Here is a 25,651-nt window from a genome sequence, read left to right as displayed (position 1 = left end):
GCAGGCACGTAAAGGCACAGAGAAGCAAGATGCCTGGTCTGAAGTCACACAGCACCCGTGGCAGAGTAGGATCAGGGCCAGGTGTGTGCGACTCCAAGCTCTGTGTTCTTCCTCCCATTCAGGGGAAGCGAGAGCAAGGCAGTGTGGAGCCTGCAGAGCCCAGGAGGGAGGGCTGAGCTTCTAGCCTCTGTTTTCTCATCTATCAAATGGAAAAGACGGGCTTCCCTGGGGGCTCAGACGGACAAGAAGCCACCTGCAATACGGGAGACCTGGGTTCGACCCCTGGGTTGGGAGGATCCCCTGGAGAAGGGCATGGCAACTCACTCCAGTGTTCTTGCCTGGAGAATCCCCATGGACAGAGGAGCCTGGTGGCCTGCAGTCCACGGGGTCACAAAGCATCGGACACGACGGAGTGACTGAGCACAGCACCCATGGAAAAGACAGTCAATCCCTCCACATCCTTCTGTCCTGCAGGCTGCTATTAGGGCTCACGCCAACTTTCACAGCAGTTTCAAATCACGGGCTTTGAGGTCTGACAGATCTCAGTTGGGGTCCTGAGTCCAACACTCACTAGCTCTGGGTCCTGGGGCAAGGTCAGTAACTTCTCTGCACCTCAGTTTCTGCATCTGCAAAATGGGGATAATATTAATACCTGCCTCACCTGACTGTCAAAATAACCAGATGAGATTGTGGGTGAAAGCGTGGCATGGTGCACAGCCCAAGTGAAGTGCTCAGAAGGCTTTGGTATTGATGGTGCGGCCCTTCCAGCTCCTCAAGATCAGGAAAAGAGACTAAAATGGTAAATTATGCTTACATATATAGTGTTTTCACATTCATCAACTTTAGTTGAGCCTCACAAGTGGGCAAGGTAGGTCAGATGTTATCCTCTGAGTCTAGTAAAGTCAACTGCCCACCTTCCCTGGAACGATGCTGAGTCTGCCAGGGGTTGCTGGCAAAAGGGGCAAGGCATGCTCCGCTACTGCTGCAGCGGAAACCAGGTTCTCCAGCTTCACCCGGGCCAGCCCTGGCCTGGCCCTTTCAGCAAATGACTTTGAAGGTTGCTTCAGAGAAAGACAGTCCAAAAGCCACTCACTTAACCATACACCCCAAACCTGCCACCTTCTCTGCATCCCCAGCTGTTCCCTCCTTCCCTTGGTTTGGCACAGGCATCCCAGATTTCTCTCTCTGCCCAAGTTCTTGGGTCCCTTTCTCTCTCCTCTGCCTTCACTGCCTCCCAGCTCCTTCCTATCGGCCTCAACGTCCGCCCAAGCTGCTCTAATGATTAAAAGTGAGAAGTAGCAGGTGCCCGTGTTAAGTGTTTTTACAGGCACATCTCATCTCATCTTCACCTGAACCCTATGAGGCAGGTATTGTCACCTTCATCCCCACTTTACTGAGGCTCCAAGAAGTTCAGTGACTTGCCTAAGGGCTCACAGATACTGAATGGGGACTCCGGATCCCTGTGTTCTAAACACACGCGGTGCTTTGAAACGTTTTCCACATTCCTCTCCAGCATCTACACGTTCTCCTCAATTGAACTGAACTTGTAGAAAATACTGTCAACACGGGTGCTCCGCTTCCTCACTCCAGTCGAGGCTGCCCAATGCCCGGGGCTTGTCTATCCACCTAGTCCCGTGGCCAGCCCATGCCACGCCTCCGGGCGCCTCCTCTCTAATTCCCTTCCTTGCTGGGGCTTCCCGCACCCCTTCCGTGCTCCCCACCCACACCCCCGCACTTCTCCGGCTGCTCCTCCTCTCCGTGACCCCCTTCTCTTCCGAGGATTCTCGGCGCTGCGCACTCGCGTCTCCCCAGCCTTCCCTTCGTCTCTCGGGGCGCAGCTGGACTAGACCACTTCCCCCCGGGAGTCCCCGTGGGCTGCCCCAGGGATGGGTGGATTCCTGGCTCTGCGATCCCACTGCGCCCCCCCACCGGAGCCCAGTCCCCGCGGCCTGGCTCCGGGAGGCCAGACGGCCTTTTCGAGCCCCCCAGCCCGGTTCGTGCGTCCCCCAGAGGGCGGGCGACTGCCGTCTCCACCCGCCGCATCTGGAGATGCGTGCGCAGCGCTGCGAGCCGACCTGGGCCCGGGCTAGTCCAGGATGAGCGACCGCAGAGCAGCCGCCGGGCCCGCGGGCAGGGCAGGGGGCAGGAGTCCCGGGCAGGGCTCGGCAGCCCGGACTCCAGGTCCCAGAGGCGCGCGGGGAGGCTCGCACCTGGGGCGCCCGGCGGGGAGCGGAGTCCCGGGGCAGGCGGGCTGGGGCGGGGCGCGCGGCACCCACCTCGCCGCCGCCGCCTCCTCCCGGCGGCCCGGCCGGAGCTTCCGGTGGCGGGAGGACTTGGCCCCGGCGGCGGAAGCCGGGGAGGGCGGGCCCGGGACCGGTTCCTGCAGCCCGAGCCGCCTCCCGAGGAGGCCCCGGGGGCGGGACGAGCGCTCCCCGATGGGGAAACTGAGGCTCGGGGTGGGAACCAAGGTGTGGCAGTCTGTTTTTGCACCGAAAACAGACCTGCTTCCGTTCTCCTCCCCGCACGAGTTCATGGCACACGTGTGGGACTCAGTATGAAGTATTCGCGGAATAAACGAATGCAGACTTGGGACTCGAACTATCCCGGCCCCTGCCTGCCTGCAGCCCCTCGTTGCGGGGGGCTGGCGGGGCTGCCGCAAGCAGTGGCAACAGCCGCGTCTTAGCCCCTCGGGTTCCTGCGGAGATCCGAGCTCAGCGCTTACTGAGTTAGACGCAACCAGCCAAGAGATGTACAAAGCGCTTCCGAGCGCTCGGCGCTTCCACAAAACTGGGTGTTTTCAGGAACCGAGACTAGTTTTGTCTAAACACACACGCGCGCGCGCACGATCACTTATTCCCTATGAACTTTGTGTATATCAATTAAAATAATTATGATATTTAGCGTTGGGATAGAATTTTTGTTTAAATATACAACCTTTGTTTTTGCGAATTTGATAAAGGCCCCTCCATCAATATCTGCAGGACTGTTAGCTGGGCACCGAGTGAGCCTGCCTACTTGGCTGGTTTTGTTTTCGTTACTCAGAGCCATCTATTATATTCTCTACGTATTAGGGTCTCATTTTTTTGTCTTGACACCCAACTGGAGTTGGGAACTGTGTTACCTCTTTGGTTTGGTTTGTTTTTAACCTGGGATGTGTTTAAGCCTCTAGCTCACCTGGCACGGAACTCCCAACTTCTGCTGATGCTGCAGGACCGTCCCCCGGGAGAAAGGAGGGCCTCCAGTCCGTCCTGGAGGGGAGACAGCTGCCTGCAGACAGGCTGAGGGTCTAAGGGGCCTCCAGGCCGGCAATCTGTGGGACATTGACCGGAGGTGGCTTCTGTGGTCACTCTCAATTCTAAGAGATAAGGATTTAGAGCTTGGAGTCTCTGATTTAAAAACTCCTTGATTCCCAGTGCAATCCGTAAAGGCTTCGGGGCCTCTAAAAGCCATTCTGTGGTCCCATCTCTGTCCCACCCACCCCTTCCTCTCTGCCCCAAGCCAGCGTAAGTGAGCAGTCAACCTGACCTTACTCTCTTCATGTGCCACATCCTGTTTTCAGATTAATGAGCTCATTTGGTGGAAATTTACCAAGGGAAATAGTTTAATTTTGGAAAGTACCAAAAACTTATCTGTAGTCACTCGACTTATTTTTGGGGGCTCTTGAAATAGAGGGGGCATCACCAGGGGACCTCTGAGCCATCAGGGTGCGGCAAATTGAAAGCGGAGCCCAGTGAGGCTGAACGTGACTCAGACAGGAATAAAAACCTCTTGGAGACCACTCATCTCTACCCAGCAGAAAAAAAAAAATTCCAAAAATAAGTTTAAGAAGAAAAGTTGTGCATGTGGCTAAGGCGTAAGATCTGGCGGTATGAACCTGGGGCCACGATTGGGAACAAGAAGCACACACAGGGAAGTAGGGGGGTGATTGAGCCTCAGCCTGCCTCTCACATCCCTATCTGCTCTGCTTACTCTAAGAGCGGCCAGAAGGTTTCCCTTTTCCAGTCTTCCCCCAGTCCTTCAGCTGTCAGACTCTTGACCTTGAGGTTGCCTGCTAGCCTTGTAGCCTTTTAAGCTAGTGGCTCCTGTAGGGAGCTAAGGATGGAATAGTTAGGAGGACTCTGGAAAATTAAAGTTTTTTGAGCCGTTCTGCATTGAAGATGGTAGAGCACGGGTGACAAGCCCCCTGAGTGTCTGATCACCTCCTTGGCCGCCCTGTTTCCTAGAGGAGAGACTTCTCATCCCTTCTAAGAGGTAGAATAGAAAAATGGCGAAAATTGACAAGGCGCTGACAATTTAGTACTGGAATGAAGCTGTGTCTTCCTTCTCTCTGCACCCTGCCTCCCCCAGCTGAAACCTGCATAGGTATTTTGGAGGATATATTTATATTTTGGAACGAGCCCTGGACTAGGGGTCAGGACATCTGTGTGTGTGTGTGTTTTTCTCCCTGTAACTAAAGCAGTTTTGGGGGAGAGTAGATAAATAAATGAATGCTTAAGCAATAATTCAACAAATTATAGTCCATTGTGTTGTTTTTGTTTTTTAAGTGGAAAATGACCTGGGTGGAATGCTGTGGGTTATCTGAAAACTTGTATTAGCTGTGAGACTGCCTTCAAATGCTTTTCCACCTGGAGCCCAAGGAAGCATGCTAAGTCGCCTCAGTCGTGTCCAACTCTCTGGTGACGCCGTGGACTGTAGTCTGCCAGGCTTCTCTGTCCCTGGGATTCCCCAGGCAAGAATACCAGAGTGACTTGCCACGCCCTCCTCTACGGGACCTTCCCAACCCAGGGATCGAGTCTTCGTCTCCTGTGTCTCCTGCACTGGCAGGCCAGTTCTTTACCGCTATTGCTACATGAGAAGCCCAGAGCCCAAGCCTACAAACCAGCTAGAAGCAGGGACCTTCCGTTAAGCGAAGCAGACAGCTAGGAGTCTGTGCCTTGGGCATCTTGACCTCTAGGCTCTAGGAACATGGTTTCAAAATGGTGGATCTAACGAGTACTCCCAGATCCCAGAGGTGGAAACTGGGATTCTCTCCTGAGCTGGCTTGCCTCTACTGTCCCAACGGTTCGAGCTTTTTTTTCCCCAACAACTGAGCCTTTCCAGGTGTCATAGTCCTGATGGGCATCGGAGGAGGAAGAGATTACATTGCCAGGGTCATTAGCCTTCCAGGTGGTGGGAAGGCAGGACAAGATTGGAACCTAAGCATTTGGAGGACTGAGGTTGGTGGTCCTGGTAAAAATAGCAGTGACAATATCAGCAGTTACACTTGATTTAGCATCAGTTACTGTGAACTGCTCTCATCTGAGCACATCATGTGCCTCGTTCCGTTTACTGATATCAATGAGAAGAGGTGCGAACACTGTTTTCTCCTTTCCAGAACCCAGGCCCCTGATTATAGCAGTAAATGAGGCAGACCCGGCTGCTGGTCTCATGACAACTGGCTCCTAGAGGTGAATGCACCGGGTGTCCATTCTCCTAATGCCAGTCATTCATGCAGCTTCTGTTTGTGTGTGTGCATGTGCGTGTGTGTGCGGGGGTGGGGGGTGGGCGGAGCTCAGTCATGTCCAGCTCTTTGGGATTGCAGCCTGCCAGGCTCCTTTGTCCATGGAATTTTCCAGGCAAGAATACTAGAGTGGGTTGCCATTTCCTATTCCGGAGGATCTTCCTGATTTAGGGATCGAACCTGCATCTCGTGTGTCTCCTGCACCGGCAGGCAGATTCTTTATCACCGTGTCACTGGGGAAGCAGCAGAGTTGGACGTGACTGAGCGTATTAAGTATATGCTGATTCCCTGACTAGTGATCAGACCTGTGCCCCCGCAGTGGAAGCGGAGTCTTAACCACTGGACTGCTAGGGACAATCCTGTTTCTGTTTGTCAACCCTTGAAGCAGGGGGCCCAGAATGGGCTACTACTTCCTCTACTCATGAATGCCAGACATTCCCCTTCTTGCCCCTATATTCCTTCTTTTCAATGCCAGCTGCAGGCTTTGTCCCTGTCCCTGTCTTTAGTAAAAACAATTAGTGAACAGCTTTCCTGCTAACATCATCTATACCTCCTCTGAAAACTTCTGATTCCTGGACCAGGAAATTTAATTAGACAGATGATTACAGGTTATCAGTCATCTAGTACTGATAGATTAGAAGATCAAAGGGTCCTGAGTTCCTCAACCCAAGTTAAGCACTTCCCCATGGTAACTCATACACAGCTGATATCAACAATGAAACAATCTACCAAATGATCTTGTAAAACTAACCTTTAGCCTATAGGACACCTTCTTTGCTTTGATGTGATGATTTAAAATGTCCTAAGTTCCCTTCTGTTACTCTCCATCTTGTTCTTTCTATACTTGTTATAAGTGGCAATTTATAAACTATGCTTGTTTACAGGTTTTTTTTTCCTGAACCACTATAATTTGTGAATTATATGAATATAAGAAATTAAATGAATTAAAGGTGTTAAAGTAAAGCTGTGTCTGATTTCTTTGTCTTTTTCCCTGATTCAGCACAGAGGAGGCAATCAATAAACATTTGTTCAATCAATGGCTAATACTCAAGACACCATCCATAATCATTTTTACTTGAGGTAATAATCATTAATGATGATCTCACCATCGTCACAAAATATTACGTATCTTTGGCCTGATTTTTTAGGGTGTTGTGAAATTAGAAATAGCATTCTAGTGAAAATTTGATAAGAAATTTGGGGTTCTTCTCTGAAAGAAGTTTCTATGCCTGGCGATTTTTCCTATCTCAACAGACTTCCAGATTTTAAGCAAAGAAGCAATGCACTTCAGAAGTCGTTTGAATTGGAGGCCCCAGAGCCGTCCCCAGGGGTTTCCCAACTATTTGTGGGACTGGCCGCTTTGAGAGTGCCATGGAGATTCCAGTTTGTGATGGGGATACCAATGACTCTCACAGGGATGATAATGTGTTCCAGGCAAAGAGCTTGGCGGATAGCCCCTTTGATGTCGACAAGCTCTTATGAGGCCAACGATGAGGAAGGCAGACAGCTTTGGGTCTGAAATAGTCCACCTCCTGCTTCTCTTCACCATCTCTGGCCACCCGGGTGCCTTGTTCTACAAATGTGGTTTTGCTATGTGTCAAAACCTCTTTCAGGGACTCTTGACAACTACAAAGATGCTTCTGAAGGTGGATGCCCAGACCTCCAAGGCCTTTTGCTGGGCTACAGAATTATCGCTCTTCCTTCCTGCTTTTGAGAGGGTGGGTTTCCCAGGCTCTTGGCTCGAGCGGAACAGGGATGACTCAATGTTCTAGCTGCAAAGCAGTTGACATCTGCCCGAGGAGGGATACGCCTGGGGGTCCTTATCTCACTTTGTCCTGACGACTCAACCCGAGAGAGAAAATTCAGTGTGTGAGCAGAGCTCTTACTCAGGAATCAGGAGACCTGCCTCTGACATTGATTTCAGGACAGTGGGGAAACTCTGTTCCCTTTTTGGACCTCATTTTTCCCATCTGCAAAGTGGGAGAATGACCTCAGCGCAATCCTTCAGGGCAAATTCTTTAGCCATTCAAACCTGGTTCTGGGGAAGGGGTGCAACTCTCCTACCTGTTGAGGGGCTGCTTCCCAGCTGGACCAGGAACGTCTATAATGGAGGCTAGCAGCTTCCACCAGGTGCCTGGTCTTTTTGGACTCCAGTCATATTTTTGGACTCCAGACACATTTTTTTTTTTTTTTCAAGACAAAGAAATGTGAAAAACCTGACGAATTTCTTTCAGAGCTCAAGCTAGATGAATTTACAGCACAAGAAAATGGGGCAGGGAATTAGGGGTTATGAACCAGGGCTGCACCTGTGTTCCCTCAAAGGACACCCAAGCTCAGGGCTCGGATCGTGAACACATGGAGTTGATGCTTACTCATCTCTTCTGAGCTTCTTGTCTAAAAGGGGGGAAACGGGGGCTCAGGTTGGGGAAAGAGCTTGCACATTAAGTCAGAGTTTCAGAGGCATCTTCCTCTATGTTCTGACGTCTTTTGTCCCCAGATGCCTGTTATACCCCCATCCTTTCTTGTTTCTGCATTCATTTCTCATTGGCTGTCTCTTCACAAACTGGGTTTCCCGAGGGCCAGAGAGCAGGGTGTACCCGTCTTTGTAGGCCCCTCGTGTTCAGCCTCTGTCTCCCACCCGAGTAAATATCTATTAAGAGAGGCTGACTGGCCATCTAAAGAGGATCCAGGAATGTTAGGAAAACATCCATTCTGTCTTTCACATCTGTGGCTCCGCAAATGTAATTAACAGTTTTCACTTCTACCACGAATCTATTTGCTCATTTTTAGAAGAGCCATAGTATAGACATTTAGCCACATTTTCTGCAGAGATCATTGCCTTAAGCATTTTGGAGCTAGAGTGCAGGAATTTTTAAGACGCAAAATCAAATAATACACAAGAAAAGCTAGTCCGTCTGGCTTCCGTCCTTGGTTGCTTCTCTTCTGTAAGCAGCGTCCAGCTATACAGACAGAGGGCCGTGGGGAGGGCCCTCAGCCCGCTCCAGCCCCTCTGATTACTGAAACCGGAGCTGCCTGGGGAGGCCAGGGCCTGGCACCAGCTCTCGCCGGGTCCTGCTTCTCCGTTCACAGAGAACGTGTCTGCACACGAGCGCGCCCAAGCCACCCTGGAGTCCCTCCAAGGACAGGCCTGGAGGCTGGCCAGGGGGGAGGGTGCTCCTGGAAAGGACACATCTCTGCGCAGCAGAACCGTGGCATACAGGCACACACATGCAAATGCTTGCAGGATGGCCAGATCTTCCAAGGCTTCTAGAGAAATTGTAAATCTGGGTTTTTATGTGTAATAGCTTGATTTTTAGAACGCTCCCCAAAGCCAAACCCTAACCGGATGAGCATCCTCACAAACCGTATCTGAGGGCCACAACATGCAGCCTCTGGTAGAGCCTGGCACATCACACACGCGGCCTGAGCAGGTGAGCTAATGCCCCGCACGAAGCTCGCTGGGACGGCACACACCGCATGTGCTTATCCAGGTGCAGGCCTTGTGCACAACCGGTGGGAGTCACCCAACGTTTACACGCGCCTGCTGTCTCCCAGGATGTCCACCTTCCCGCTAAGGAGACTGAGTGTCCGCGGTCTCCAGGGCCGCGTCGCTGGCGGCTGCCTGGTGTTAGCTGCGCACTCACCTCCGGGTGCTGCGTGCTTAGTCGTTCAGCTGTCTGCAACTCTGCAACCAGGCTCTTCCGTCCACGGGACCCTCCAGGCAGGAACACTGCGGCGGGTTGCCATTTCTTCCTCCAGGGGATCTTCCCGACCTGGGGATCGAACCCCACGTCTTCTGTGTCTCCTGCATCGCAGGTAGGCCCTTCACCTGCTGAGCCTTCAGGGAAACCTGTGACTGAACTGGAATGCCGGCTGCTCTGCACCTCTCGGTAAACCCAGCTCTGAGTTCAGGGGCTGTGTTTTATTTGCTGTTGCGTCCTCATCACCTAACAGAATGTAGAAGGTGCTCAGTAAACACCTGTGGGATTGCCTACGGGCAAGCAAATGCACATGGATGCAAGCACAGGTAAACCCACAGTCACGTAACCCCACCCCCAGAGCTGCCCAGGAAGACCTGCCACTCACGGGGCGCTCCCAGGGGCACACGCCCACCCCGTCTCCCACTTCCCAAACCAGGCCTCCCCCGTTCCCCAGCTTCGCCCAAAGCCTTCACAAGTTGTTTCCTGGAAATCTTGAGGTGGCTGTGGTGTTCTTTTCCCCTAACTCAGGAGACAACTCAGCAGTTCTGTTTTTCAAAGTCTGGGACTCATAAACCTGGAATCCTTTCTTCGATTTTTCCACTAGAATTTTCCTTGGCTGGGTGCCTTTCCCCAGAGCCCCGGCCAGGAGGTCACACTCAGAGCGCCCTCTGCTGGGCACCGTCTCCCCAGCCTAGTGGGCAGCTCCAGAGGGGGCACCTGTCCGGTTACAACTGCTTTCCAGATAGGGAAACTGAGTCAGGTGGTAGTACTGGGCAGAGGCGCTTGGGGGGGCCGGGCTTTGGACTCATTGCAAGCATGTGCCAGTGCGTGCTACTACTACGTGACTTGGGATTTTTTTTTTTTTTTTTAAATAATATAAGAAAGAGCTCCCAGAGATCAGACATGGCAGAGAAAGGCCCTCCGTCTCCCCGGGGCCTGTACGTGGGGCAGATGGCAGAGGTTGGGAACCTGTTCAGATTCAACTCCCTCCTTGAATCCCCACCATGTTTAGTGGGTGAGGAAACCGAGACCCACAGAGATGCTGGGGGAACGAGGAGCGGGGAGGTTTGTTGAGCGTCTGCTGTGCGCTAGCTCTGCTGACACCTCTCATTTAACCTTCCCAGCAGCCTCGTGAGGTAGATGGTGGTGTTTCCATTTTACAGATGAAGACGTAGAAGCTGAGTGAGGTCTCAAGATCAGAAGAGAAGGGGAGAGCTGGGACTGCATCCAAACCCGCTGTTTTCTTGGCTGTGCAGCCTTCTGGATTTTTCCCACTTGGCTCCCGAGGGCCCAAGGCGGGGCCTTTGTGGCTGGGCTCATCAAGGCAAGGTTTCTGTGGCCCTTCTGCTCATAGAGGGAAGCCCTTCTCCTCAGCCCCTTCCAGAGGGCAGCATTGGGCACCCTGGGGAGATGGGTTGACCGGCCCCATCAGGCTTCAAGCTGAGAATTCCAGGGCTTGGAGGAGGGTCCTGGCAGCTGTGCCCAGGCCCCTTGACTAACAGGGAAAACAGGATTGGATGTCTTTATGAACTGAACTTGTGAGAGGTTCCAAAGGGTAAGGGTTTTCCTGGAAAAGAAAGCAGGTCCTGGAAGGTTTTTGTTTTGTTTTTCTTCTTGATGGGGCCCTAGTTAATGACTCAAGGAAATGAAGAACACATTTCACCGAGAATTAGTCACTGCCCTTCCCAACCCTCCAGCCTGCTGCCCTTTCCAAATCTTCCAAAACATCTCACTTCCGGCAGGAAGAAGTCCAGACCCCTGATTTTGTTCATCTTTGGTCGGCTTGGCCTTGTCTTCTATGTGTTTCATTGAAGGAAGCCACCCAGGGCCTCTGTGCACACTTCCTTCTGTTCCCCTGCTCGGCGTTTGCTCTCCTTATTAAGACTTCATTTCGGCTTGTCCTGATCTCAGTCCTTCTTTAAGACCCAGCTAAGAAGTTGCCTTCTTTCAGGAGCCTTCTCCACTGTGTCCAGCGGGAGCCATCTTGCCTTGTGCTAACAGATGCAGGCCGTGGCCCTCCTAACCATCTGAGACCCCAAGAAAGTGTTGGATTCATCTTTGACCCCCCTGTTTGGGCACACGTGCTTGTGTGGGTCTACCACCTGGAGGTAGGGTGCTATAGAAAGATCCCTGAGATTCTTTATTCTCTCATCATGTCTGACTTTGCAACCCCATGGACTGTAGTCCGCCAGGCTCCTCTGGCCATGGGATTCTTCAGGTATGAATACTGGAGTGGGTTGCCATGCCTTTCTCCAGGGGACCTTCCTAACCCAGGGATCGTCTCGTGCATTGGCAGCTGGGTTCTTTACCACTAGCACCATCTGGGAAGCCCATAGAAAGATCCCTGAGACCCCCTATTCTTTCATTAGGAGGTTAGGGTTGAATGAAGACTGAATGTGTTGGAGAGAACTGCTTCTCAAGTCAAGAGAAAAGAACTTTACGCAGTCTACTTGTAGAGCGTAATACGTGTCTACAGGGGTTTGAGATGGGGAGGCACATAGACTTATCTGACAGCCAGCAGAGACATTGACGAGATGAGAGATGGGAGTCATCTTAGATAAACAAGACAAGGAAGAGACGCTGCTGCTCAGATCAGCCTGAACTCCCAAAGTCGGTTTATGCACAGGATGCCACTCCCGTCGACTAGACATGGGACAGGCACCGGAAGAACTGACGTGAAGGCCTCTCTGGTCTGTCCATCGGGGCGCAGGTACCATTGATTCTTAGGGCTTCAGAAGGGCTGACCTGTGGGATACAAGATCGTGTGGTACTTGTGTGAGGGTGAGAGGTTCTCAGAGCTTGGATGTGCCCACATGAAAGTCAGCTTTAACACCAGCTTTTGACAGGGCCTTCCCTGGTGGTCCAGGGGTTAAGAATCGCCTTTCAATGCAGGAGACACACGTTCTATCCCTGGTCAGGGAACCAAGATCCTGCATGTTGCAGGTCAACTAAACCGTGGGCTGCTTGCTCTAGAGCCCGCGGGCCACAGCGAGAGACACTGATGCGCTGCGACAAAGACCAGGGCAGCCAAAGAAAGCCACCTGACCACAGGACCGCCAAGTACGATCTCTCCTGCTCCCCTTACCCTCCCCTTCTCACTGCTGACCCTTAGCCCTGGAGAGAGCAGAGGTCACAGCTAGCAAACTGGGGAGGGCGGTCTGGAGAAAGGGAAGCAGCGGTCCACGCCACCTTTCCCAGCTATAGAGGTCCCACCTGCAGCAAGCCCTGATTGGAGAAAAGATTGGACTTTAAATCAAGTTTGGATTTTGCTTTTGTATGGGGCTGATTTACAAACAGAGTTTGTTGAGTGACTGCAGGGACCACAGGAGTTTTTTATGTCCTCAGAATGAGCAGATGATCAGAAAAGTCCTAAGATGTGTGAATTTTTACCAAAGGTCAGGAAAAGGGCTTCTCTCCCTTTCCTCTGAACACATGTATAGAGCGGGGTGGGAGACAAAGGGAAGTTGATTTATGATTATATACTTCAAGTCTTGTTCACTCTAGGTATTGATTACATTGGCCATTGTAAATGGGTTGTTGTCTTCCATCTTATCTTTCTAATTGGTGGTATTTTCTCCTATCACTTCCAAACAATGAAGTCCCTGTAAGCCCCTCAGGTAAAGCCACTTAACCGTTGCCTGAAAGTTCAGCTGTGTCTCAGGCTTTGTATCCTGACCTAGTAGAGATTTGAAGGCGCCTCACAGCCACAGGTCGAGGGAATCAATATCCAAGCGCCTTTCCTGCTAGTTACTACTGCCTGCCAATCAAATTCTCCACGTGGCTGGCTTCCTTCCAGAGTCTCTTCTCCCTATGTGTTTCTTTCAAGGACCCGGTCACTTTAGAGGAGAGACCCACCCTACTCCAGTACGACCTCATCCTACCTGGACTAACGACCCCGGCAACAATCCTATTTCCAACCCCATTTCCATTCTGAGGTGCTGGGTGGGGGAGGATTCCAACGGATCTTTTAGGGGAGACACAGTTCCACCCACATCTTCCTTCCTCGTTTTCCTAAGTTTGCATTTTCTCCTGCTTCCCCCAGGGGTATGAACGGCACCTGCTGCAGCTCAAGCCAAGAATCCCTGAGTAAACCTCGAGTCCTCTGCTTCCACCACCCCCGTCCCAACTCCTTCAGCAAACTCTTTGTGCCCTAGCTCCAAAAATATCTCAGATCCATCCTCGTCTCTTCACTTCCACCATTCTAGTTGGAGCTGCTTTCACTTCTTGCCAAGACAGCTGCAATCGCTCTGAGCTGGGCTCCCTCCCTGCCCCCTTTTTATCTGTAATGTGGTCTTATCTGCTTTGCTTCATTCTCTCTGCTGAATCAAATCCGAACACCTCACTCATGCTTACAAAATCCTATTGATCTGGTCCCTCCCATCCTCCGACCTCATTTCCCATCACTTGCTTGCTTTGATCCAGCCACAGAAGCCTGCTTGCAGTTCCCTGGATCACTGGCCTCCTTTCTGGAATGATCTCCTCTAGGTCTGTGTGACTGCCCCTTCTTGTCTGAGAATCTCAGCTTAAACGTCATCTTATTTAGTGACCTCTAAGAGAACTTCCCCGACCACCCCATCATCAAACCAGTCCATCCAAAAGAAAATCAACCCTGAATATTCACTCAAAGGACTGCTGCTGAAGCTGAAGCTCCAATCCTTTGGCCACCTGATGTGAAGAACGGACTCATTGGAAAAGACCCTGATGCTGGGAAAGATTGAGGGCAGGAGGAGAAGAGGGCGACAGAGGAGGAGAAGAGGGCGACAGAGGATGAGATGTTTGGATGGCATCACTGACTTGATGGACATGAGTTTGAGCAAACTCTGGGAGATGGTGAAGGACAGGGAAGCTGGCTTGCTGCAGTCTGTGGGGTCGCAAAGGGTCGGACACAACTTAGTGACTGGACAGTGACAACGAGAGAGAACCCCGACCACCCCATCGAGAGCAGTCACTCGGTTTTTCTCCGTTGCTGACCTTTAATTCCCTGCAGAGAATTTAGTAAATAGATTATTTTTCTCATTTATGTGGGTATTTATTGTCCTTCTCCCCAGAATCCCTAGGAAAGCAGGAACCTTGTTTATCTTGATTACACCATCTAGAACTGTGTCTGGCACATAGAAATAACTCCATAAATATTTACTGAATAAATAATCCTGCATAGAAGATCTTTGTGTATGAACTTTTTTCTCCCCCTACTTTTGGGAATTTATATAAATAATCCAGCAGGAGGAAGATTACTGGATCAAGGGATGTAAACATATCTTGGATCTTGGAATGTATCATCAAATAGGTTTGCCAAGATGTTGGGTCAGTGTTCATTTGTTAGGCATCCTTCTGAATCCCCAGTGCCAAGGCAGTGATCTCTGGCATGCGGGGGAGGGACGGAGAGCATGTGCTAGAAGTGGGGGTGGGGGCAGGTTGGAGCTGGGGTCGGGGCCTTCGGCGGCCGCAGCAGCAGTGATCAACCCGGCAGCCGGCCCCTCCCCAGCGCCTGTCTGCAGGGGTGACCGCCTGGCCCTTGCAGGCCTGCCTGGGGCAGGCAGGGCTTTCCGCTGTGTGAACGTGGGTCTGGGGCAGGAGCCGCGGAGGGTGGTAGGTGCCCCTGCCCTCCAGCACAGCGAGGCCATCCTGGAGGCAGGCCTGGGACGCTGGGAGGGGTGAGAAGCTGAGGACAGAGTGGGGCTCGGACTCGGTTCTGGAGGCCCCTTGCCTGGGCTCTTCCTGGGCCGGAGCTTTCCTGCTCGGGACACTGATCACCGGGAGATACGAGTCCCTCTGCTATGCACCCGCCCGCAGGAGCACAGAGGCCTGGCTCGGGCACTTTCACGCGCAGCCAGGCCCGCGTGTTTGTGCCTTGCCTGGTCTCGAACAGTGGCTACAAGAGCTAAAGTAGCAGTTGTATGTAAGGTTCTCGAAATACAGGGCCAGACGGGGCATCGTCCAGGCGTGGGCCATCATCAATCCTCGCCCAGGTTCCTCAGGGGACTGTGAGCTTCCTGAGGGCAGAGACCAAATTTGAGGCAGAATGAGTGCTCATGAGTCAGCCTGCCTGTGTTCTCAATCCCTGCTCCACCACTTACTCGGGCGTTATTTAACCTCTTTTTCTTCGGTTTATTCCTCTGTGCCAATCTCACGGGGTTGTCTGTGGATTCATTCAGCTGAGGAATGTGACGAACGTATCACAGTGCCTAACACAGTAGGCTCTTGGCGAGTAGAAGGATTAATTGACGCCCAGACCTCCTCCAGCCACATTCTACAAAGGCGACTTAGTTTTCTTTTAGCACCTCCTACCTCCTCTTTTTTCTCAAGACCTGTTTCTCTTTGAAGCTCTGTGTTTCTCTTGTCCCCAGAATCCCTCAGAGTTTTCTGCAAGGCCTTGGGCACAATGGTTCTCAACTAAAGTGCTGGTTGATAAACAGTTGCTTACGTTCATGTGGGAATCCCTGACTTTATGGAGCAATCTGGAACCTTGTTAGGTCCAAGAACCAGCACCACAGGCATCACCTGGGAGATGCAGAGTCTCCGGCCACCCCAGACCCACAAAATTAGATTCTGCATTCTCACAAGCTCTAGAACAATACTTCTTTAATTGTAATGTACCTATGATATTTTCCTGAAAATGTTTAAGGTATAGATTTCGGTACTCCCTTCTAGGGTTTCTGATTCAGTCGGTCTGAGGTGGGGCCTGAGAACATGTGTTTCAGCACTTTGAAAACCCTGCTCTAAGACTGCCAGCCTGCAGAGCCAAAGGAATGAAGCTCTAACAGCGAAATCTGACGCCCTGGGGGCGATGAAGAGAGCAGACCCTCTCTGAGTCTTTTAAACTCTCACCAGGCAGTCTCTGCCTGTGGTATCTGTGCACAAAGATGCTTTTGATTATTGATGCCGTTACCATATTTGTTCAAAATCCTACAGCTTAAAAGTTCTCTCACGTGTTTGATCCAATTTCATCCTGCAACAGCCCTGTACGTTGGGCTGGCTGAAATGACTGCCTCGTTTCCAAAGCAGAGAACAGAGGCACAGAAAGCTATGTGACTTAGAGACCACAGCCGTGGTGACTGCTTCTTTCTCTGTGTCCGTCTCTTACACACACACACACTGCAGTCACATGGAACATGCTAAGCTGCTTCAGCCGTGTCCGACTCTTCACGACCCTATGGACGGACCCGCCAGGCTCCTCTGTCTGTGGGATTGTCCAGGCAAGAATACTGGAGTGGGTTGCCATGCCCGCCTCCAGAGGCTCTTCCCGACCCAGGGATCAAACCCACGTCTCTTATGTCTCCTGCATTGGCAGGCAGTTTCTTTACCACTAGCGCCACCTGGGAAGCCCAGTCAGAGAGGCCGCTGTAATCTCCACACCCAGCATCTAATTACTGAGCAAGCCACAGTTGGGCCTCTGCCTTTAGAGTTGGTGGGAGCTGGCAGGAGGAGCAGAAATGACCACCAACCCCGCCCCAGGCCATCCAGGACACCTTCTCTCTGCTTTCTCCTACCCTGGCCACATCTCCTTTCCCTGTTCTCAGAAATGAGGGTTCAGTCCTGACTCTAATTTCCTAAAGATTCTGTTTGGAAAAAAGTTTATTAAGCCATATAATTCTTTCCTTAGCTCCGATTTCCTTGTCTTAGTCAGCGTCAACCCCCCTTTCCACCCACCCCCAGCAACGCCAAAACACACACACACACACATGTAGACACACACGATGCCAGCCAAATGAAAATCACTCTTTCCAGGACAGTTCTGTTTCCTCTCGTCTCATCTGCTAGCGATGTGAGCCCTGGACCCCAGCCCCTGGCTCTGGTCTCTGCCCGCCTGCCCCTCCGGCCCAGCCGGTGGGAACAGACCGCGGGTGCTAGTAAGGGGAAGCGGAGCCTGGCGCTCTGGTCCAGCCCGGATTCCCTTGTGGGACCCCGGGAGAGTCCCTGCTCTTTCCTGGGTTGTTTCCTCCTCTGTGAAATGGGGAGAGCTTGATTAGATGGTCTCTAGGGAGGCTTTAACTTTAGAACTTTATGATTCTGTGTAGGAAGCTCACAAAGGAAAAAACGGCAACTCTATTGGCAAATTGAAATCCTTGAGGCGACATAGAAAGACCTGTCAATTCAGAGTTCTGTCAGTTGTGTTCTATCCACGTGGAAGCTGATTCCAGGATACGTTTTACAGAGCTCTGATGTTTATCTCTGGTGAAACCCTCCTTCATTTTTCTACAGAAACGCCAGTGTTCCCACTGCCCCAGGACCCTGAACCCAGAGTCCTCACCTGCCTCACTCGGCCTCACCTGTGGTCCCAGCACAGGCGCGGCTTAGCGCCTCCAATGAACACACATCGCTGAGGCCCAGGGAGGCAGAAGCTTCGCCAGGATTACACAGTGACCACGCTGCTCGCCCCTCCTGTGTGGGAAAACGCAGTCAGCTCAGAGGCTAGAAGCAGGGTCCCCGGAGCCCAAAAGATGCACATTTGAGTCGGGGCCCTACCACTCGTAAAGGTATCAGACCTGGTGCAAATTACTCAGCCTCCTGGGGCCTCAGCTGCTTCCTTCCCAAAGAAAAGATGATGACAGTCCTCACACGATGGGTGTGAGATGTTGAGAGGCTACTCCCCGAAACGCAATCAGCATGATGCCAGGCAAGAGCTTGGTTGAGTTCATCCCTTGTCGTGTGCCAGGGCTGTGTTATTAACAACTGCAAATCACACTGATTGTGCCAGGCTCTGCGCTCATCACTCTATGTGCAAGATCTGTGTTATCTCACTTAAGTCTCACAGAAATCCTCTGGAGGGGGAATTGTTTTCAGATGTGAACATGGAGGCTTAAGGAAGGAAAACAGATGTTTTCCTTTCTATTAACAGTCTCTCGGAGCCGCAGGGACATTGGACATCACTGGGGCCAGCCTCCTACTTTGAATGTGTCTGCAGCATCCCTGGACGGCAGAACTGATGGGGCCCCTGGTCCCCCCTGGAGAGCCTAGGTTATCTCTGAATGGCTCTGGCTCCAAGAAAAGGCTTCTTTACAGAGAGCCCATCTCGGTTTCTCTGTAACCTCCAGGCATCTGCATGGTGGGAAGAACCCTGAGCACAGAGTCAGAGGCCTTGGGGTTGTGCCCCAGACCTTGCATGGAGCAGCGCTGTAACCACCGGCAGCTGCCCTTCCGGGCCTGCTTTCCCAGGTGAAAATGAAGGAAGTGGATGAGGTAAGCTCTAGGTCCTTCCTGGTTCGGACACTTTAGGATTATATAACTCACGATGGTGTACGCAATATACCACACATCTGATTATAATGGTGGAAAGAGTGAAGGAGTGGACCCCAAGCTCCAAGGAACAGACCAGCTTCTGCCAACATGTCTGTCAGGGTGGGGACAGTGCCAGCTGAGAAGGATCCAGAAGGTTCTTAGAAATGGAGCTCTCATCTTATCCTCTTGTCCTTAAACAAAACCCTGTCCCTTTCCCTCTCATCTCTTCCTACCCGCCACCCTCTCTGCTTCATTTTTCCCTTTCTTCCTCCTAACTTCCTTTCTTTCTGAGTCAGAGGCATAAAGGGATAATTGAATCTCAAGTCAAAGTTAAAGATCAGGCCCCTGGTGACAAGATACATCACATTAAACCCGCAGAATCCATCTGATTTCAGGACTAGGAAAACCCTAGGATGCAGAGTTGCTTTGTATCTCTGAGAACCTTCCAGATTTGGCTGCTAAATTCCCAGCTCTGAGACAGGGGTTTTCAGTCATGAGGTCAATGCATGGACTTGCATGGGGCCTCTGAAATAGCACGCGAATTTGTATGTGCACAAATGTCATACTGTGCGCACATATGACTTTTAAAGAAATTTTTTTTGGCTGTACCTTGCAGCATGCGCGATCTCAGTTCCCAGCCCAGGGATCAAACCCACGCCCCCTGCAGTGGAAGGTGGGGTCCCACCCACTGGACTGCCAGGGAAGTCCCACGTATGCATCTTCCAGGAGGAAGGGTCTGAAAGGGAAGAGCCGCCCCAACAGCCGTGCCTTGGTGTCCCTTGGACCTGGCCTGGTTCTCAGAGCCAGGCTGTGGCGTTCTCGGAGTCTGATGTCACAGAACATCAGCATCAGACCAGATGGATCTTGACCAAAAAAAAAAAAAAAAGACTGCTCCTTAATCATGTTTGAGCAGAGAATAAAACAAGTACGTAATCCAAATCACAAAAAGTGACCAAATATCCCCCTTTCCCGTCTGATATAAGTGACTGCTCCTTTTTTTCCTCCTAATTAGATAACAACTAGTACCCCCAATCATAGGATTACCCCTGCTTCCTGACCGCATCCAACCCAGGGCAAAGTCCACTTCCCTGAAGTGAAGTGAAGTCGCTCAGTCGTTTCTGACTCTTTGCGACCCCGTGGACTGTAGCCCACCAGGCTCCTCCATCCATGGGATTCTCCAGGCAAGAATACTGGGGTGGGTTGCCATTTCCTTCTCCAGGGAATCTTCCCGACCCAGGGATTGAACCCAGGTCTCCCGCATTGCAGGCAGATGCTTTAACCTCTGAGCTACCAGGGAAGCCCCCACTTCCCTGAACCCTCCCCAAATAATCCCATCACAAGCCCAGATCCTATAACAAACTCTCTCTAACATCCTTTGACTGAGAAGCTCTGGAAACTCAACTCTGTTTAATCACTATCAGCTTCTGCCTGGTTTTCAGCAGTAGCCTAACTGGTCTATTTGTACCATTGCCTCACTTTCAATGCAGCAGTTACCATCGTCCTTCTAACAGATAAGACAGACCATGTCATTGCGCTGCTCCAAACCTTTCCCTCTGAGTAAGATGAGCACCCCATCCGTGACCAGTGTGCTCTTGTCCCTGGGACCTCTATGACTTCAGCTCCACCAGCCTTACACCGGCCTCCCTGCTCTTCCCGGAGCACGCCGGGCGAGCGCCTGCCTTCAGCTCGGGCCTGTCCCCTCTGCCTGGAACTCGGGCTTCAGGTCAGCACGTGGCCCCCCTCTTTCACCTCGCTTGGGTCTCACTGCTCACCGAAGCCCACCCTGACCCGACTATGCTGCTCAGATGCAGTCCCTCTCTCTACCACTCCAGCCTCCTTTACTCTGCTTTTTCTTTTTCTCACAGCTCTTTTATCGCCTGCTGATATTCAAAGTCAGTCCCCTCATTATTGACTGTTATTTACCATGCACCCCCTCTCGCTGGGATCCAAGTTCCACAAGGGCAAGGATCTAGGGACCAAGCGCCCAGGACTGGGCCCAACCTTCGATGACCAGTCAGTACATATTTTTCTGGATGTTGCTAAATAAATTAGCATCACAAGGGCTGGAAAGTAAAACTGAGCATGACTTTGGCTTAGATCCCTCCCTGAGAAATCAGGAGTCAGGCTGCCCGCTTTAAGCTTGGCGGGTTGTCAATTCCACATATTTTCTTAAGACAGGGTTTCCTAAACTTCAAGTGTGTGCATGCCAACCTCATGAGTTTTGCCCTAGGAACAACCTAGACTTTTATTTACTTAAAAACTCTTCCTTAAATAGACTTTTTGACAAATACATTTATTTTCAAAGAAAATTTTATATCATGGCTTTGATGTGCTAGTTGTATATTTTTTTCTAACACATGTTAAAAGAAGCAGATAGCTATTTACCAGCTAGATTGTCTTGCTTACCCCTAGTGGAAAACTGCCTTATGCTTTTTCCTTTAACCAGAAAGATCCCCCCACTTCTCCCTGTGCTGCGCGCTCACTTGTCTGACTCTTAGTGACCCCATGGACTGTAGACCTTCAGGCTCCTCCGTTTGTGGAATTTTCCAGGCAAGAATACTGGAGTGGGTTGCCATTTCCTTCTCCAGGGAATCTTCCCGACCCAGGGATCAAACTCACATCTCCTGTGTCTCCTGCATTGCAGGTGGATTCTATCTGCTGAGCCACCGGGGAATTCTTGCCTGGGAAATCCCACAGACGGAGAAGCCTGGCGAGCCGCAGTCCATGGGGTTGCAAAGAGTCGAACATTGACGTAGCAGCAAAACAGCGGCATACCTCTTACCAGCTTCTAACCCACTATGCCTCTCTCTACCTTTCCAAAAGTCCTCCAGAAAGCCTCTGGAAGCTCCTCCAGCTCATCTACTCATTCCCTTCTCTGAGCTCCCGTTACATTTACGGGCAGAAATACATACCTGACATGTGGATGCTCACATGCCATGTAGGCTTGCTTTCCGTTTCATAACGAAAGATTATAACATTTCTTCTGGGGGCTCTAGATAAAAGAGGCATTAAGGTGTTCGACTCCCTTGATTCACAGGCCATCAGAAAGATGAAGAGGCTTGTCCCAAACCCTTGCCTGAGTTAGAATCCGCCAACACTTGCTGAGTCCCTAGGATGTGTTCGGCGTGAAGCCAGGCACAGGAGACCGCAGTAGAGAGGGGACCCTGCTCTGCCCACACGGAGCTGCCGGTGAAGCCCGGAAGCCGCACTCCAAACAGCTGTACACAAGTAAGCAAACAATGGCAAGTGCCTTAGGCGAGGAGCAGGGGGCTGAGCAGGGGCCCCGCTGTGGGCAGGGCCGCAAACGCCTCGCTAAGGAAGTATGCTTAAGTCCTTAGGAGTTTGCTGAAGACGGGAGGGTGGGCTTTTCAGTGGAGCCAGGCTCCCTCACAAAGGCCTGCTTTGAAGTTTGGAAGTTCAGTTGCTTTGCGAGTTAATTAGGCTGCTGTAGCCGGTCTCCTTGAAACCATGCTCAAGGAGAAGGCAGAGACGGCGGGGCCTCGGGGAGGGGGCTGCTGCAGAGGTCCTGCCCGCCCGGCCTTCAGCAAGAGGGTGCCTGGAGGCACCGCAGACCTGCTCTGGGGGGGCCCCTCACCCCTCGTTGGCAGCGAGTTTGGGCATATTGGGCACAAGGGTTGTTTTTGCCAAGGGAGTGCCTTCAACGTGAGCTCTGACATTAATGAAAATAAATCCTTAGTTCCTTGAAGCTGGAAAATCTTAGTTTAACTTATGAGGCACAGTGCAAGGCCTTGTGTAGCTTCACAAGGCTAACCGGTAAGATGCAGATTTCTCAAAAAAGGAATGCATTTTAGTCACCTTTGCCGTTTCACCCAGGGTTTGTGTTTCCTTGTGACATTTCAGCGGGGCTGGTTAAACAAGGAAGACACTCCACCTACATCCTGCCTTGGGCTTAGGAAATCAAACCTGACAAGCAATGGGACGGGGCAGTGAGGTGGAAGAGGGAGGTGTTCAGACTGTGAGCAAGCCTTGGGGTTTGGTCTCCCACTCTGCCCCTTACTAGGCTGGGCGAATCGCCTCAATTTCCTCATCCTCAAAGCCCTTTGGGTCCTCGGCCTCCAAGTCTTCATGGAGTGGGGGTAATAATAATTCCCGTACTCCACGAGATTCTGGAGACATTAAATGGGAATAAATTTGAGAACTCTTCCATAAGATCTAAAGTGCTGCAGAATATCATTTACCCACGAGCCTGCTGTTAGAAATCCTCATTGATAAATCCTGAAGGGGGGCTCAGAGACCTGGTTAGAGTGCAGCAAAGGTGTCTGGATTTCCATTAGGTTTCTCTTCACCAGGTGGCCGCCCTGGAGCCTGCCTTCCAGGAGACCATGTTCCAGGGGAAATGAGTAGGTGCTGGGAGGGCGGGGAGGGGAGTAGAGGATCCGCGTGGGGGTCCAGAGAGCCAACAGGAAAGGAGGCGGCTCCTCCTTCTCAGGTTGCTCAGGGCTTCCCGGGCGGCTTTCTCCACCTTTCTCAATTTGCCTGTCTTTGTGTGGTTGCAGCTGACCTAGCATAAAATAACACTCTTTTTCGCACATTTTGAAAGCAAAGTCAGGCTTTAATGATCGGTTTTCTGTTCCGTGGTATTTTCTTTCAAGCAAGGCCGTGTTTTTGTAAGATACTACATTTCAGTGGGGCTATTCTTTGTCCCCAGCAAGCATTCCTGAGCAGTAGGTTTCAGGAGGGTTTCAATTTATTACTTCTGGTGTCCAGTAACCTTGGAATGAGCGTCTGTCTCCAGGCCCCCGAAGGACATGCCATTTCAGAGAGTTACTGCTCTTAAATTGTTCTCTAATAAAAGCAAGTGTCCCCCATTCTAAGTAGAGTGAACTTTCCAAATAAGACCAGCTGTGAACGTTGAAAAAAAAAAAGGCAGAAACTTCAACAACAGGGTCCATAGTGCAAACTGGATGCCGCTGACCTTCAGGCGCTTTCACAGCCGTTTAAAAAGATGTCTTCAGCAAACTCATCTAGATTCTTCAAAAATCTTTGGCATGATGGACACCTGGAGTCTGTAGGCCAATATTCAATCCAGGTTGAGGAATCTAATGGGTAGATGTACCTGCCAAGGAATAATGCAAATGAATCACTTGTGTTGGTAGCCAGAGAGAGAGAAGAGCTGAATTCAATTGAGCCAAGCTGCTCAGGTGCCCAGGGGTCAGGCTGCTGGCCAAGCTCCTCTGAACTGGCCTTTCCCTGGGAAGGTCCACAAACCCTGGAGATCATGAGCTGCTCGGGGCTCCCATGGTTAAAGGCAGGAACATCTGTTTCAATGTCTATTTTTAAACAGACAGATAATAAGACGTGTATCCAAACACTGTCCTCTTACAAACAGAGCCGTCTGAGAGAGCAGATGCGGTAACGGGGGAGTTGATGAGCCCGCAAATCAGCCGTCAGACCTGGGCACTCAGCGGGTTTATCCTCAGCGAGACCTCAGCTGCCCTGCTGGTTTTGAGGAGTGCTTTGTTTTAAGCTCACATTATTTCGTGTCTGCTCCTAATGGTTTGTGGGTTAACAGCAGGGCACGAAAGAAACACATAGTGGGTTTAAGAATAAATTGCACTCAGTTTTGGATGGAAGATCAGAGACTCCAAAATACTGGTGACTTACTTGAGACGGAAATTGTGTTTTATCTGCAGGGCCTCTTTACCCATAATTAAGTACTGTTTTCTTTTCTCCAGGTTGGCGTTGGAGCAGGTTGTCTTTTTAATGAAGGTAATTTCAGAGTCTCTCTCGGCAGCAGCTTCTCCTGAGAGACACACAAGCAAGGTTATCACATGTCACAGTTTTCAACTCTTTTGAGCATTGTAGTTCCTCATGGCTATTTATTATTCAGTGTAAATTTCCATCGACAGGCTAATGGCTATTGGCACTGTCCCTGTGGTTAAGACTTCAGACTCTGGGATCAGGCTCCCCAGGCTAAACCCCAGCTCTGCCACTTCCTAGCTGTGTGCCTGAACAAATGAGGCTCAGATCCTTCATCCCCAAAATGGGCATCACAGTAAAACCTACCCTGCAGAACTGCTGTGAGGTTAAGTGGGTTAAAACATGAAAAGTGCTTGGAACACAGTAAGCACTATTTAAGTGCTTTTCATTAGAACCAGGAGTTAACAGAACCTGAGTTGAGGGGCTTCCCTGGTGGCTCAGCTGGTAAGGAATCCGCCTGCAATGTGGGAGACCTGGGTTCGATCCCTGGGTTGAGAAGATCCCCTGGAGAAGGGAACAGCTACCCACTCCAGTATTCTGGCCTGGAGAACTCCATAAACTATTCCATGGGGTCGCAGAAAGTCAGACACGACCGAGCGATTTTCACTTTCCTTCTTTCACCCATCTTTAAATACATCTTCAATTCTCCCAGTGTTCAGTAAACATTCCCTGGTGCTCTTTGTCCTAAGTATGTGTTTTCTCCTTATTCCCATTACACTTGAATTTCTATCATAATGTTTCCCTCCACATGCCTGACTCCTCTGCTAGGCTGGAAACTTCTTGAGACCAGGACAGGGCATTCATTGCTATATATTCAGGACTGGTATCCAGTTATTAAACTCTGGCTGATGCTAAGTCGCTTCAGTCGTGTCCGACTCTGTGCGACCCCATAGACGGCAGCCCACCAGGCTCCTCTGTCCCTGGGATTCTCCAGGCAAGAACACTGGAGTGGGTTGCTATTTCCTTCTCCAAGGCGTGAAAGTGAAGTCGCTCAGTCATGTCCAACTCTTAGCCACCCCATGGACTGTAGCCCACCAGGTTCCTCTGTCCATGGGATTTTCCAGGCAAGAGTACTGGAGTGGTCTGCCACTGCCTTTTCTGAAACTCTGGCTGAGTCATCCTAATTATTAAATCCTGAAAAACTTCTGAAACTGTTGCTAAATAGCACATAATAGTAACTGCATGAGTGGTAAACTTTAATTAGTAAAATAAATTACATTGCATCCACGTTAGTTCAAGCTAATGTGCTTAGGCTCTGCTGGTGACCATTCATACGTGACTTCCTGTTGCAGCAACATTCAAAAAACCTTCCCAGCACTCTTTGCCAAGTCAGCCCCATGTCATGTCAGCGGGGGGGCGGGGGGGGGTCTTATTATTTTTAAAAATCTTTTGTTATGGAAAATGTCAAACATATTCAGAAGGGAGAATAATTAACCTCAGTTTCAACAATCACTCATCTTTTTTTCATTTATATCCTCACCTGTATTTTAGGAGAAACACCAGTCACAGG

At 50.9% G+C, this 25,651-nt stretch overlaps 2 protein-coding genes across 9 annotated transcripts in view; both read right to left on the bottom strand.

The window, feature by feature from the left end:
• Nucleotides 1-9,688, bottom strand: part of TRAF1 (TNF receptor associated factor 1) — a 30,754-nt gene extending 21,066 nt beyond the window's left edge. For 2 of the 8 annotated variants that reach the window (XM_043927743.1, XM_043927748.1), the window contains exons 1-2: nucleotides 2,277-2,356; nucleotides 325-626 (exon numbers count right to left, since the gene is read on the bottom strand). The gene's annotated coding sequence lies outside the window, so the exon portion shown is untranslated. Of the gene's footprint in view, nucleotides 1-324; nucleotides 627-2,210; nucleotides 2,402-9,144 lie in introns of those variants that run through there. The other 6 variants (XM_043927749.1, XM_043927744.1, XM_043927750.1 and 3 more) reach the window with 6 other exon arrangements.
• Nucleotides 9,689-22,972: 13,284 nt separating this feature from the next.
• LOC122672998 (complement C5-like) overlaps nucleotides 22,973-25,651 on the bottom strand; it is an 86,922-nt gene continuing 84,243 nt past the window's right edge. The window contains exons 40-41 of the mRNA XM_043870523.1: nucleotides 24,046-24,184; nucleotides 22,973-23,497 (exon numbers count right to left, since the gene is read on the bottom strand). Coding sequence (XP_043726458.1) covers nucleotides 23,359-23,497; nucleotides 24,046-24,184 — 278 coding nt within the window. The 3' untranslated portion in view covers nucleotides 22,973-23,358. The remainder of the gene's footprint in view (nucleotides 23,498-24,045; nucleotides 24,185-25,651) is intronic.

Source organism: Cervus elaphus, chromosome 16 (genome assembly GCF_910594005.1).
Source record: "Cervus elaphus chromosome 16, mCerEla1.1, whole genome shotgun sequence".
Taxonomy (NCBI): domain Eukaryota; kingdom Metazoa; phylum Chordata; class Mammalia; order Artiodactyla; family Cervidae; genus Cervus; species Cervus elaphus.
The sequence above is the reverse complement of the archived record's forward strand: the minus strand, read 5'-3'. Positions and strand labels throughout refer to the sequence as shown.